This window comes from Nothoprocta perdicaria, unplaced genomic scaffold, assembly GCF_003342845.1.
Source record: "Nothoprocta perdicaria isolate Ctin4 unplaced genomic scaffold, notPer1 scaffold_318, whole genome shotgun sequence".
In the NCBI taxonomy this organism is placed as follows: Eukaryota; Metazoa; Chordata; class Aves; order Tinamiformes; family Tinamidae; genus Nothoprocta; species Nothoprocta perdicaria.
The window spans coordinates 101,356-116,278 of NW_020455553.1; the positions used below are offsets into that span (position 1 = coordinate 101,356).

Consider the following 14,923-nt stretch of genomic DNA (forward strand, 5'->3'; position numbering starts at 1 on the left):
CCACGTGGCGGGCCCTGGCCGCCGACCTCCGCGGTGAGTGCCGGGCACCCCGCGCCCGCCCCGGCGCCGCGAGCGGCGGCAGCTGCCGAGCCCGGCTGCCGCTCGCCTTGCCCGCAGGCTGCCCTCCTCGGTGGAGCCGCATCCTCGGGGGGTGCCCGGTGCCCTCGGCCGGCCGCGGGCTGGGTGCTGGGGCCAGGGGGCTCGAGGAGCTGCCCGTGGCTGGCCGTGAATCAGCAGCACGGCTCTGCTCGCAGCGGGTTTCGTAGACCGGCCGAGCGGGGCTGTTCCCGAGGATCCCGCGTGGTGGCCTGGCCGGCAGCCCCGCGACRTGGTGGTCGTTGGCTTCGTGGCAACTGGATGCGCTGGATGGAGCTCCCCACCTTGGAGCGGGAGTTGGTCCCCCGGGAYTGTGAGCCAGGCTGGGGCGCAGCGCGGGGAATCACGCCGCCCTCGGGCATCCCCAGCGCTGTGGAAGTAGGGACAGGGAGCCGCCGCCGGGGCCAAGCGCTGGACACGGCGGAAGGAGTCGCTGCTCTTCCCCGAGGTGGATTTTTGCGGGATTGGGCTTAATTGGGAGGACGTTGGCACGGTGGCARTCACGGGAGCCACGTGCCGGTGAGTCCCGTGGAGCGCACCTTGCCGGCGGCTGCCCYCGGAGCTGCCGCTCCGCGCGGGCTCGGCCTGGCCAGCCGGTTCCCCCGCTGCCATCGGTTTTGTGGCTTTAGCACCAGCGACCAGGCGGCGGGAAGAGTCTCTGCTTGGAGAACTTATAAGAAGTTTGGGAAGAAAGAGGCACCTTCCTCACCTGCCCCAGAGCTAGTAGTTCAGTGCCCCAGCAGTTCATGTGCCTTGCCACCCTCMAAACAGGATGGTCCGGGTGGCTCCTGCCCCCTTGGACACTCCCATGTAGAGTGGCATGAGCTGGGTTTGGGTGCCAGCGTGGCCTCCTCTCCCTTCCCGCTCCAAAGGCRAGGACGCGCTTCCTTTGGCTTGTTTCTTCAAGCAGAAAAACAAACCATTTTGGAAGTGTCTCTRTCTTGCCCGTGGCTCTTAGAGCTGCTGGCTGCGATGCCTTCTTGCCCGCTGTCTTCATTTGCTTCCTGCTACGTTTGCTTCCTTGCAGCCCTTGGGGAACCAGAGTGCAGGAAACTGCTGGGCATCCGCTRCTCTTTCCTGGGGACCTCGGGCTGAGGAGAGGCGTAGGGGGCACTGTGGAGAGGCCAGGAGCAGCCCCAGGGATGTGCCGTGGGGTCACGAGGCTGCAGAATGCCTGGAAAAAACAGGATGTTTTTTCAGGAGGGTGCACACTTAGGGACTGTGCTGAGAGGACAGGGCGGGAGAAGGCGCCAGGGATGGGCTAAGAGTGCGGATCCCACGCCTGGATGCTCGTGTTGGGTGTGGGAGAGGACGTGCCCGGCCCGTGGCACGTCTGGCACTGCAGAGCCTCAACGGCAGAGCCCAAAGCCCAGCCTGGCAGGCAGGAAAGCAGCTCAGCTTTGGGGGAAGGGGAGGCGGTTCCTCRGGGCTGTGGGTAGCAATCCCTCTGCCCCCGGCCGTGCCGGGCTCTGCTCCGCTCCACGTGCGGTGCCAGCTCGGGAGGTGCTGCAGCGAGGAGCGAGGCGAGCCAGTGGTCCTGGGGTCGCCCTCGGGACCTGAAGGCGCCCCGATGCCTCCGGGAGCTTTAGGGTGACTGCCTGTAAGCCCGGCCTCAGGTTTGCACTGCTGTAGCAATATCCAGCCTGGCGCTTGCAGCGTTTGGGTGTGTGGGAAGCAATGGGGACCATGTAGAACGGTGCCTCCCTAACTGGCATCCTCTCCTACTGCTGGGATCAGGCCCTGCTGTGGGGCAGGATGGAGGGGACAACCCTGGGGCTTCCCAAACCCATTTTCATGCCCCTTTGTCTGGAACTTCCTTGGAGCAAATAGACGCCCCGAGCTGCCTGTCAACCACAGCCCTGCCAGGCTGCTGCCGTGGCCGCTTCGGGGCTGGTGCTGCTGGGGCTGCCCCAGCTGTTGGGGCTGGCATGCCAGTGCCCCACAGCGCTGGCCTCCCTGGCCGCAGGCAGCGCCAGGCGGGTTACGCGGCGTCCCGGATGCAGCAGCCGGGAGAGCCGGGTTGGCGCCCGGCCGCCTGGCTCACGGCCACCGCCTGCAGCCAGGAGCYGCTGCCCGGGCAGCGGGTGCTGAGGGGCTCTCGGTGGGACGGACGGTGCCCCACGGCACCGCTTGTCTCTCCAAGCTGCCATCTCCCACTCGCTGCACGAGGCTCCGCGAGGATGGATTTTCCCCGCCTGTGCTCGAGCCGTCCTCTCCTCAGCAGCGCTGACCATGTCCCTGTATCCCCGCAGAGTGGAGACCTGCCGTGATGATTGCTGCCCTTGACTGCGCCGACGAGGCCAACCAGCAGGTGTGCATGGACTTCGGCATCACCGGATTCCCCACGCTCAAAGTAAGACCCGCTCCACAAGGGCCTTTTCCGTGCCCGCCTTCCCCAGCGCTGCTCGTTCTCCTGCTCAGTAGGGTTAACCACAGCCTTGTGCCAGTCTGTCCCCGTTGGCGCCGGGCCGCCCCCGTGGCCGCTGGAGGGGCTGGCCTGGGGCCGGCACGGCGGGTGGCCGTGGTGTTGTTGGCTGCCGGGGCACAGTCGCACCTCTTGATCCGCTGCCCAACAGCTTAGCTGTGTAAACACGTAGGATCCCAGTGGTTTCCAGCGCAAACAGAAGCCCACTCCAAGACAAGCAGTGGAGCCGCAGAAGCCGGCATGCCTGGGAAGCGAGAGGTGGAAGCTGAGATTACCTGGAGGAGGAGGAGGGAGACGGAGGCTTAGTTGTTAGCTCGCTCTTATGCTCGAAGCTGAGACATGTGCCAAGAGGGCCCTGCAAGGAGGATGTCGCGTGTCCTCTGCCTGCATCCCCCTCCTTGTGCTGCCTCGGGGCCTCTCTGTGAGACGCAGTCCACGAGAGAACAGTGAGGAAGAGCAGGGCCTTCCTCGCCATTCCCTGGGGGCCTTTGTGGCCCTGGGCTGCTCTCCAAAGGGAAGCAGGTGCCTGGATCCTCTCCAGCTCCCAGCGGGGGAGGCACACAGTTGCTTTTGCTCCGGAATGGGAAAAGGGACCGCGGTGTCTGGTGATACAAGCCGCCTCCAGTGCCACAGCCGGGATTTCCTTTGTGCTGGTGTGCATGGGAGCCCGCACGGGGCTGGCACTGCCACCAGCGAGCTCAGCCCCGCGATGGCCTTTCCTCCACGCTGGGTGACCCGCAGGCCTTGGCACTGGCCCGCGCGTGGTGTCCGTCCCCAAATCGGTGAATGTTTCCTGTGCTCAGTGGGGACCGACCCCTCAGCTCTGGCTGCGCTCACTGAAAGCAGGCGCCCGTGCAGTGGGCTCCGTCCATCACTGCGGCCCTCTGCACCGTGGCAGGGCCCCRGACTCCTCAAGTTCCGCTGCAGCCTAGCGGAGCCTCCTGGCCCTTTGCTCCCTGTCCCGGGCACTTTGCAGAAGCTGCTTGCAAAACTTGTGCCCTTTGCAGCAGCATCTTCCCTGCTGGGAGAGGGAACCGTGGTGGTGGGAGCAGCGGTGAGGGAGTGCGTGCTGCTGTGGCCTCGCCTGCCTCGTCCTGGCTTYTCCCAGTCTCCTTCGGACCCGAGTGCCTTCTGCAAACAGCACACGCTGCCAGCCCTGCTGAGCAAACAGGCGCTGTCGCGATGGGGCTGCGCCGGCGCTGCCACCTGCGCGGGGCCCTCACGGGCGGCTGCGTCGCGTGAGCAGGCGCTCCAGACGGGAAGCAGCCTGGGCAGAGCTGGGACAAACCCTTTGCTTCCTCTTTGCTGACGCTGTGTAGCAGAGAGCTGCCGTTGGCAAGAGCAGGAGGCTCTGGGCTGCCTCTGCAGGTCCCTCGGGAGCGCCGCCTTTGCGCCCACGCTCGGCCCAGCTGTGAGCGCCTCCCGGCCACGTGCCCACATCCCTGTCCCCGAGCGGGAGGCGGATGCGGCGCTGGCAGTGCCCGTCCTTGCTCAGCCCCACTGGCGGCCCCCTCAGCAGGAGTCGGTCAGGCTGCGACGGTGGAGGCCGCTCCAGCCCCAGGACAACGGGTCCATCCAGCCCATCCCCAGCAGGGCCCAGGCTTGGAAATGAAGCATTTCATCCTCCTTTTCCTAAGGCCTTCCTGGCCTCCGGCTCTCCTCCCTGTCTCCTGTGCACCCCTGTTCACTCCGGGCTCTCTGCTGTGGCTTTTTGTCTCTATCCTCATCCTCGAGATGTCTCGGCCTGGTGATGGCAGCAGTGGCACCTTGGGGCTTTTTGAGGTGGCCGGTGGAGGCGAGCGGTGTGTGCAGGGCTGTGCCTGAGAGACCCCCAGCCCATGTGTGGTGTTAATCAATGGTCTCTAATGCAATGACGGGCCTCAGTGTACCTAGGAGAGCTGCTGATAAGTCTGTGCCTTCTTCTCGTGCCAAATGGGCTTTAGAAAGCGATAAGCTGTGAAAGAGCCCGGGTGTTTGCTGTGGGGAAACTGAGACAGCAGGTGAGGAAGCCAAGGCGCAGGGAACCTGCCTGCTAGGCTGTCCGCGTGCCCCTGCCCGGCTCTCTCCAACCTTCTCTTGTTCTCTCTCTCAGTTTTTTAGAGCTTTTTCCAAGAAGGCAGAAGATGGGATAAGGATTTCTAGTGAGTATTCAAAGCCACTTTTACCTGGGGTGTGAGAAGCCCTGCGGCCCCACACACGAGGGCCGGAGGAGGGCAGCGCTGCCCAGTTGGACTGGGGTGGCAGGGGAGAAGCTGGCAGCCCTTGGGGCAATGCTCAGCCTGGCACCCACCGGCCTGAGATGAGCTGGGCTCGGTTGTGGAGCTCGGGAGCTTCCCTGACCGTTTGTGTGTCATCCCCCCGGCAGATCCCAGTACCGCGGTACGGGACCTGAGGCACAGCATCATCACCAACCTGGAGCAGAGCCACGATGCCTGGCCGCCCGCCTGTCCTCCGCTGGAGCCGGCAAGGTAGGGGTAACCACCAGTCCAAGGCCATGCACAGGGTGCGGAGCTGGGAGCTGGGAAGGAGGGCATGGCTCCCAGCGCTGCTTTGGGAGGGAGGGGACAGACAAGGCCATGTCAGAGGTGGAAACAAGTGTTTTTAGCTGGCAGCCACTGGATAACCTCCCTCCTGGTTCTGGGGAGAGCCTCGCAGCTGGATATGGAGTTTGGATAGCAAAGGGGCTGTTTCTAATGAAGGTCCTGAGCCAAAAGCAAGAGCAGAGCAGTTCCTCTGCTACCGCCCACGTTCCGGGGGAGATGTGAGTGGTCTAGGTGGGTTACAGCCATTTACAGCCTGCTTTATGGATTTTTAGCTGAAAAAAACAAACTGCTAAAAAAATGGAGGGACGTGGAAAACAGGGGAAATCTAGGACATCAGTTTGTCAATAGCAGGCAGTGCCGGCTTGAACGGATACCTTTCTGTGATAAGGTAACTGATAGTTGTTTCCAGGCGTGAGAAATGCGATAGACCCGATCTTGGGACTTTGGTGAAACGTTTGATGTATTGTCATCTAGGAGGGAGAAATGCAAGGCTGGATGGAGCAACTAAAGTCAGGCAACATGATTTCGTTCCTGGAGGGCTGCGAGATGCGGCACCAGTGATGGGCAAGGAGGGAGACATGAGCACCAGGGTGGTTGGTGCTGACACGTGCACAAGGCACCAGCCAAGCCGCCCACCTCGTGTGGGAGAGACTTGTGCCCTGACGTCCGGGATCTGACAAGGTGCTAGGACGTGGCTGGGACAGGACGGGCGACTCCTTGAGCCAGGCAGCCTGGAGCAGCCGGTTTCACCACCTCCCTCGTGTGTCTCCTAAGGAACCTGCTTGTCCGCCTGGGCTGAACTAGAGCAGGCAGTGGCAGGGCTGGGAAGGGACGTGGCGGTGTCACCGCCCTGAGCAAGGCCGGGCTCAGCTGCAGGGCCAGGCCCTGAGCGGCTCTTGTGCTGCTGTGTGCCAGCACAGAGCCTGGCTCGCCTCTGGCACAGGTGCTGCTGAGGGGGGACCTCCTCTGTGCTTGCACATTCTGGCTCTGCCCTGTAGAGAAGAGGGCCTCTGCCTTTGAAGTCCTTGCTGTGTTTTTCCCCTCTCCATTGTCTCCGTAGCCGTGTTTCTGCCTCCTTGGCTGGCCTGGGCAGGTTTCACGGAAGCCGTGAAGCAGAGCAGAAAATTGGGCTGGAAACTTCAGCAGGGAGAAGTTGTTACCTCAGCAAAGCCGAGCCCAGTGCCGCCATCCTGTGACAAATCCCTGCAGATGAGGGCTGAGCTCCTTTCATGCGAGAGGGCAAAACATCCGCCCGCATGGGAGGCACCCGCTGGGATCTCCTGGCGTGCGGCCGCTCACTCTGCTTCTCTCCCGCAGCACGGATGAGGTTCGCAGCTTCTTCCAGAGAAACAATGTCAAGTACCTGACGCTGATCTTCGAGGAGAGCAATTCCTTTGTGGGCAGAGAGGTGGGTGCAGCTGAAAGCAGGCGGTCTGGCAGGGGACAGGGAGCCTGGGCCAGGTGGCTGCTCACACGAAGGCAGGAACACCCGTGCAGGAGCTCTTGCTTTGAGGCACGCAGGCAGGTTGCAGAAAATGAGCTCTCCTTTCACACCCTGGATTGCGAGCTCTCGAGCAAATTGGGGAGGTTTGCTCATGTTTGTGTGCTGCTTTGAAGGCATGGGGTGTTGTACAGATGCTAAATAGCCCTGTGGTCCTCTCCACTGCAGAGGGAAATGGAGTGCAGTCCGGGCTGGCATGTCCTGCTCCCTGGCCCATCTAACCCCGGAGCTCCTTGGCTTGCAGGTGACGCTGGACATGCTGCAGTACGAGAACATCGCTGTGCGGAGGGTGCTGAGCAGCGAGGAGGAGCTTGTGAGGAAGTTTGGGGTGACCTCCTTCCCTTCCGCCTACCTGCTCCTCAGCAACGGCTCCTTCTCCCGCCTGCCCGTGTGAGTGTGGGGACACAGAGGGGAAGGTTCTGGCCGTGGAGGGCCAGGGCTTTGCGGTGACACTCATGTGCCCCATGGGCACAGGCTTTCCCCCTTACCACGGTCAGTGCTGTGCGTGTGCCAGAGGAAAAAGCCAGGTGGCTTCAGCGGAGAGCACCACCCCTCCCGCTGGGTTGGCAAGACCCACAGAGATGTTTTCCTGGGGGTGGAGGTACCTGTCGTGCCGATGGCTCTCCGTGGCCTTCCTCATTTGGGTCCCAGTGCCTGTGGAGCTACCCGGCCACAGGCTTTTCTTGCATCCCCACCAGTTGCCCTGCTGCTTGACAGATAAATCCACCACACTCTAAGGCTGGCAGGATACCAGGCTGGTGCCTCATCCTCTTCGGATTTCTAATTGCAGAGCAGTTCATTAGGCAGCACACAGTGGCCGGCTCGGAGCGGCTGGCGGGGAACAATAGGCACCCGCTCCCCGAGCGGCTCCTGCCACCGACTGGCACGTTTGAGAGGTGGCCAGATGGAGCCTCGGCGGGGCCAGCGGGGTGCCTGGTGGGGCCACAAGCTGCGGGCCACCCACGGCTGCCCCCGAAACACGCAGGATGTAGCACTCAGTGCCATCATGCCAGGGATGGGGGATGTTTCCCAGGGGGACCTGCTTGGCGTGAGCAGCAGCAGGTGAAGGAGCAGGAGAGGCAGCAGGAGAAACGGTGCCAGCTCTGCCTGGAGCAGAGCTATTGTTTGTCTGCCGCAGAGCTGGCGGAGGGGAAAATTGCTTGTGATGAAGCTGCCTCTCCACCATCTGCTTGTGGGTGCGCGCCGGCCTGCGAGGGGGGCAGCTCTGCGTTGCCTGCGTCCCCTCGGCCTTCCCGCCGCTGCCACCCGCTTTGCCCATGTGCCGGGTGGGCTTGGCGGGGACACCCTGCGCCCTGCAGCCCTCACCAGCCCCAACACCCTCCTCCCCTCTCTAGGGTGCTGGGGAGGGCTTGGTGCCCGGGGTGTCACAGCCTTGGATTCCACAATAAAAGATGTGCTGTGGACTATGTGCCAAGATACCTGCTGCTGTGGCAGATGGAGAACTTTAATCATCCTGTGTTCTGGAGTGGAGATGTCCCCAGCAGAGCAGGAGAGGTCGCAGAGCGGTTATATTAGGTCCACCTCAAAGTCTTGGGCCAAGTTTGCCCCTTTCCACAGCCAGCAGCCCTTTGGGATGGTGAGGGCCTTTGTTCACGCTTCTCCTTCCTTGCAGGCACATGGAGGCACGCTCCTTCTACACCTACTACTTGAGGATGCTCCCTGGCGTGACCCGGGGCTCTTACAAGCTGAATGTGACTTCCAGTGCTTCCAACCTGACAACCACAGCCCTTTTGAAGCATGCTGACCGGTGAGGGCCCCCTCGGCCTTGTGTGGCCCCCACGTGCACCAGCCCCTCCTCAAGGAGCCAGGTGCAGGTGATGGCTCAGTCATGTGGGGGCTGCAGGAATCTGGGGGAGAAAGACTTTGAGACAGGCAGGTGGGAGCAGGAGGAGGATCCGTGTCCCTGCAGGGCTGTGCACAGACCAAGGTGAGTCCTTGGTGAGTCAGTGGAGAGCCGAGACCATGACTTTCCCCCAGGAAAAGCCTCATATCACTGTGGCAAAGAAAATTCTCCTCCACGCAGCCAGGTCCCTTGGGGTACAGAGCTGCCTCTGGTCGAGTAAAACGCTCACACTCACCGTGCATGTTGTCCTGCTTCCCCAGCTCCAAGGTGTACATGGCCGACCTGGAGTCTGCGCTCCACTACTCGCTGCGGGTGGAGGTCACCCGGACCCGAGTCCTGTCGGGAGCTGCCCTGTCAGCCTTGAAGTGCTACGTGGCGCTGCTGGCTAAGGTGAGGACAGCGGTGGCCTCGCGCAGGGGGAGGAGTGCGGTGTGGCGGCCTCCCTGCCGCCGGGCAGCGAGGCCGGCCTGTGTTAGGAGGGCCGCAAGCTGAAGCCGAGCTGGGGCAGGAATTTGGGTCTCTGTGGGTCCCTTAATCCAGCAGGCTGCAAGTCTCAATGAGATCCTGTGGGCACCAGTGCTGCACCGTGGCCCTAGCTGCTGTTTTTCGGCATTGATGGGGACCTATCTGCGTTTCCGTCTATCCGTTTATACTGTTAAACGGAAGTGCAGGATGTGTGTGCATCCCCACGGGGCCGATAACGAAAGCCGTGCTGCTCACGGGCCTCTGCTGTGGCCCCTTACAACGTGAGCAGCGCTTTCTGCCGCTCGGCGAGTCCCTCGCCGCTTCCTGCGCCGTTCCCTGCCGTCCCCATCCCCGCAGAGCCCTCTGCAGCCAGCAGCAGGCCTGGCTCTGCCCTGCGCTTTGTTCCTGGTGCTTTCCTCTTCGTGCCACCTTCCGGACGGCTGCGCAACGGCAGCGTCCGCGCTGCTGCCCGCGGTGACTCAAGGCAGTGAGTTTGCTCAAGGAGCTTGGGCGAAGCTACTCGACAGAAGGCAAAGATGCAGTTTGCTCCTAGCCGAGTCGCGGATAAGATCCTTAATGGGGGAGATTCCTTAATCTCATGGGCTGGAGGTCCTAATGGGAGCCAGCAGCCAAAAGCAGGTGCCAGAAAGGTCCGGACAAGGATCCGGTTGGCCGCTGTTCGACGTGGGCAGCGGCACAAGCTGTTGCATCAAGGCAGAAGGTCCTTCCCAAAGAAATGTGGACCCTGAGCCAGGGCTGGTGGAGACAGCAGGAGCAAGCAGAGGGGCTTGTGCTGCCTAATTCTCATCTTGAATGCTCCATTTAGGGAGCTAGTCTCTGCAGGCTCCTTTTACATGCAGGAGAGAGAGGCTCCAGCACTGACTGTGCTCTGGAATAGCCTAATTTAGAGCTTCATCATGGCTTTATGCAAGGGACAGGGTGTGTATGTGAAGGGCGGCAGGGTTAGCACAGTGGGGCAGAAAGGAGGCGTAGGACGAGGTCAGGACCGAGGTGTGCTTGACCTGGCTGTGCTGAACCTATTTTTCCTCCTATTGCTACGCATTGCTGCCTTTGATATTTCTCCCCTTACAGAACATGAGGGATTTCATTAAATAAATACCCCATCCCACGAGTTGCCTGCTAGAGGTCAGATCCTCCAGAGGCTGCAGCGTTTTTCCATTGGGTGTGTGACGCCCCTCGCCGCATCCCATTGTGGAGTCAGGCTATAGGGAAGAGGGACAACTTCCAGATCCACGCAGAACTGTCCCAGCAAGCCCTGTCCCCAGCCAGGGGTGAGCGGCAGCACGCGGGTGTGCGGAGGAGGAAGGAGGGGAAGCTCCACGCGGGAGGATGCCAGGCGCTGCTTGAGGCAGCCCGAGGATGCTGAGCTAGTGCTGCCATTCCGGCTCTCCTCCACGGGTCGGAGCAGCGGCACCAGGATTGCTGCCAGCCCTGCCGCCGTCTCCATACAGGGGGAATTCACCCTCCCAAGGCCACCAGGGCCTGGATTTAACTGTTGCATTTCCAAGAAGTGCTTTGGTAAAGGACAGGAAAAGTAATGAGTGGGGAAAGAAATGATGACTGGAAAGCGAGGCATCATGTGGGAAAACCTCCTCTGGGGTGTGCAGGGAGAGGGAGGAACTTAGCTTTGCAGCACAAATCTCAGATCGCAGGTGAACTCCCCTGCCGAGTTTGGGCCTTTCAATGCAATTCATGGAATTGCTCAAAATCTCCGTGGACCCAGGTGGCTCTTGCAAAAGGTTCCTTTCTTTCGCTTCTCTGTTGCTTTTGCTCTCCCTGTCCCGCTGCTGTGCTCTTGCCCTCCTGTAACCCTGGTGGGGTCAGTCCCTCCGATGTCTGTGTCCATCCATCAGCAGCACACCCTCGCCAGCTTACCCTTCTCCCCAGAGCACGTGGAGTTTTAAAGTGCCAATGCTAATCGGATTTGTGCTGACTTATTGCCGGGATAGCTTTTGGTGCTCCTCAGATAATGCTGAGGGCCCACTGGGTCCCGGTGGCCGGGATGCAAACGGAGGAAGGGCCAAGCCGGGGCCGCCGCCGGGGCAAGTGTCGGGATGGCCGCTGTCCTCTCACCTGCGTTTCCCCTTCATGCAGTACTTCCCCGGCCGCCCTTTCGTCCAGACCTACCTGCAGGGCCTGGACAGCTGGCTGAGGAACTGGACGGAGCCCGAGCTGCCTCGTGATGTCCTGAAGGAGGCCATGAAGAACAAGGCAGACGTAAGGCAGCACCTGGTCCCCCTTCCCTTCGCTCCTGCTTCGCTTTAGCTTCCAGCTGCCTCACCCTATTTCCCTCCCTCCTTCAGGCCTCCCACCCGGCCATGCTGCCCACCAACGTGACCTGGGTGGGCTGCCAGGGCAGCGAGCCCCACTTCCGAGGCTACCCCTGCTCTCTCTGGACCCTCTTCCACCTGCTCACGCTCCAGGCCTTCCAGAGCGGCCCAGACAAAGGTATTGGTTTGGTGCCTCGGAGGAGGGATGCGGATGGTGCTTTGGGCACGCTGGGTCTGCATGCGTCCCTTCTCTGTCCTCCCCTAGAGCTGCCACTGGAGGTGCTGAGCACCATGCGCTGCTACGTCAGGAACTTCTTCGGGTGCCAGGAATGCGCCCAGCACTTTGAGGCCATGGCTGCCGAGTCCATGGACAAGGTGCAGGGCCGGCAGGAGGCCGTCTTCTGGCTCTGGTCGCACCACAACGAGGTGAACGCGCGGCTGGCCGGTAAGCATCTGGTGCCAGGGGGGACATGGGAAGGCCCCAAGCCTGGGAGAAGGGCTGTGGTGACGCGTGGGCAGCCTGGACTGGCGGGAGACAGAAGCTGGGACACTTTTCCAAGGGGAAGGGAGGAGATGTGGAAGCAGCTGTCCTGCTCGGCAGCACTTGGGAGCTGTGTCTGCTCTGGATCCTGTCGCAGCAGGGAGGCCTTGATCTCTCCTCCTGCCAAAGCTGCACTCGTAGGTGACCTGGAAGCAGCATCTCTCCTCATGCCGCTTTGCAGGCTGATGGAGCAGAGAGGATGGGGCCCCTGGCAGCTGTCCGTGCATCGTGGCCGCCCCCCTGCAGCCGCGCTTAGCCCTTATCCGGCTCCCCGCGGGGAGCTTTCCGGGACTGCCGCGTGCCCGGGACCTCCAAGCGGTCTCGCTCCCCTGCTGCCCAGCCCCAGCTGTATGGCCAGAGCCAGGGACAAAAACCGCGCTGCTGAGAAGGAGGCGAGCGAGTCCTGTTTGGACTGCGCGTTGGGGCCACCTCTCCCAGGAGCTTGGCTCCCATGGGTTCCATGGCCCCGGTGTGTGCTGCAGGGGCGTTTCCCACAGGGAAAGCCAAGGAGCAGTGCGCAGCGGGGGATAAAGCCCATTTTTGGCAGGAAACGGAGGGAAATTTCTCAGAAAAGGCTGTGCTTAGTTCCCCTCTACCAGTGAGCAAATCCCAGGATTGATTCCCCCTGCCAAGGAGCCCACAGCTGGCACCCTGCTTGTGTATCCCTGCAGCGAGGGCACTGTATCCCGATAGGAGCCCAGAGGTCTCCCATGACCCTGTTCCCTTGAGGCTGGAACTGGCTGGGAAGACTTGGGACTTTTGCAGCATTTGGGCAATGGGGGGAAATTGGTATCCGTAATCGGCAGGAGCTGCATTGGCACCCCAGGTCCCGTCCCTGCTGTCACCCAGGGCGGGGGCATCTCTAACCCCTGTGGCTGATCCTGTTCCTCCAGGTAGTGACACAGAGGACCCCAAGTTCCCCAAGCTGCAGTGGCCGCCGCCGGACATGTGTCCCCTGTGCCACAAGGAGGAGAGCGGGCTGCATGCGTGGGACGAGCCGGCCGTGCTGCGCTTCCTCGAGGCCCACTTCTCCCCGGGCAACATCGACCCGGGCTACACCGAGCCCGACACGGAGCTCCTGGCCAGGGAGAGGGCCACAGTGGCAGCCAACGTGGGGCTCAGCGCCAACCAGCCCATAGAAAGAGATGGAGAGCGGGAGAGGGACAAAGAGGACAAAGACAAGGAGGAGGAAGGCAAAGAGGAGGAGAAGCCGCCAGAGGAAGGTGTGGAAGGGGAGATGGGAGCTCGGGAGCGGCCGGGCTCCTCTGAGCTGCGCCGGCCCAGCATCGTGCGGCTGAGCGGCAGGGCGCGCGAGGCGCAGGACGACATCGTGGACCTGGACTCCTTCAGCGAGCAGCACTTCAAGAGCAAGGCGCTGCGGGCGGCCGGCAGGCGCCGGCGCCTCAGCAAGCGCGACACCCTCCCCCTGCACGTGGCGGCTGGCGGCCCGCGCGACTTCGACTACGCGGTGGGCTGGGAGCGCCCCCGCCACGGCGGCCTGGGCGCCTGGCGCCGCCCCGAGGAGGCCGCGGTGGGCGAGGGCCTGCGCCGCAGCCCCTGGTTCCGCGTGCTGGGCCTCGGCTTCTCCCGCGTGGACGTCAGCCTGTGCATCGTGCTCTACTTCCTCTCCTCCATGTGCCTGCTGGGCATGTACACCTTCTTCCGGCTCCGCATGCGCTCCCGCAAGGGCCGCCCGGGCTTCCCCACGGCCTGAGCCCAAGTGGGGAGCCGGCAGCCGGTGCCTGTGCCCCCGGGCAGCCTCTGCCCAGGGGCCACGTGCTGCTGGGGTGGCAGCAAGGCCGGCTCTGTGGTGGGGCAGGAGAGGAAGGATTTGCTGCTTCCCCACCGGGAGCTGCCCTGCTCTTGCAGCCGCCTTGCGCTGGGGTTTGGCTCCTGTTTCGGGCAGCACGGAAGGGGAGCTGGGTTGGTGTGCAGGGGCTGGGCTCCGTTCTCATTTCCCAAGGCAGAGCAGGACAAGAAGTCAGTGGCAGCAGCCAGCCAAGGAAGAGGCTGCGGAAAAGACACCGCATTCGCTCCCGTGTTCCCTGGGCTCAATCCTGGGCTACAGGAACGTGGCGGGGTCTCGCATTGAGATGACCAAGGGTGATAGAAGTGCAGCGCTGACCAAGGCCAGGTCTCCCCTGGCTGCAGGTGTCCAGGCCCCCGGCTTTGCTCCATGCTCGCTCCTCCTCCCCTCTGCACAGCCAAACCTTGCAGCCGTGGGGCTGCATTGGGGTTTCTCCCCCCGCCTCATGTTCCTCCGCTCTCCCAGCTGGCTGTGGCGGGGGCCGGAGCTTGGCCCCCCAGCCCTGCACTCACCTGCCTGCCCGTGCTCTCGCTCTCTCTTGCCTTGTAGTGCAATAAATTATTTTTGCCAACATGGGTGCTGCTGTGCTGCCTCATCCCATTCGCAGTGTCCGCCTGGCCCAGAGTCGCCGACAGCACTGGGAAACCAAGGGGTTGTGGAGCTCCTGCTGGAAAAGAAGTTGTCCAGAGGAATAAAACTGGGAATGGCAGACCGCGGCTCAACTCTGCCTCCCTGGCCCCATTTCTCCCTGCCTTTTTATCCTTGTTACGAATCATTAAGGAAAATGGTTGTTTTCCAGAGCCAGGTCTGGAGCCATCTGCTCTCCTGGCGCTGCCTAAATCCCCCTGTAACAAATTCATTGGGATTATGCTGCCCTCCCCTAATCCCAGCCCTTCCCCCAGCACAGGGGATTTAAAAGGATTAGAGACCAGCTGATAATAAACTTTATTAGAGGGAGGGGTGAGCGGGGGGTGTCAATCCGATTTGGAGCCTTTTTCTTGATATCTTCACTTTGCTCAGGTGGGAGAGAAGCCACTGGCTCTTGGGGCTCTCCAGGAGCCTTTGGCCGCTCCAGCGCCCTCCTCCCTCGCCTGGCCGCAGCATCTGGCTGCTTCCTCCATCCTTCTTTATCCCTCAGTGTCCTTCACACCTTCATCCAGCTCCAACAGCCCTGGATGCAGCTGGCTGCTATGGACAGGTGCCTCAGCCTGACCAAGATGCTGTAGGTGTCATGAGTGTGGGAGGTCTCTGCTGCCTGCAAAGCTCCCTCGCAGCCTGGTTTCCCCCAGGCTCATCCGCAGCGTGGATAACCCCAGGGGAGCCGGTGGGCTGGCTTGCTCGCTGCAGGACAGGTTGCTGGCCCAGCCGTCTCCGTCGCGGAGCCGCTGCC

General features: G+C 62.3%; 1 protein-coding gene across 1 annotated transcript; it reads left to right on the forward strand.

Moving 5' to 3' along the window:
• Window positions 1–5: 5 nt before the first annotated feature.
• QSOX1 (quiescin sulfhydryl oxidase 1) lies at window positions 6–14,076 on the forward strand (the record flags this gene model as incomplete). The annotated part of the gene is made up of 12 exons (XM_026042934.1): window positions 6–33; window positions 2,349–2,449; window positions 4,614–4,662; window positions 4,887–4,989; window positions 6,382–6,472; window positions 6,810–6,955; window positions 8,199–8,333; window positions 8,690–8,819; window positions 11,010–11,132; window positions 11,219–11,363; window positions 11,451–11,630; window positions 12,620–14,076. Coding segments are annotated over 12 exons (2,052 nt in total), but the record flags the coding sequence as incomplete, so codon positions are not given.
• Between the last annotated feature and the right edge of the window lie 847 nt (window positions 14,077–14,923).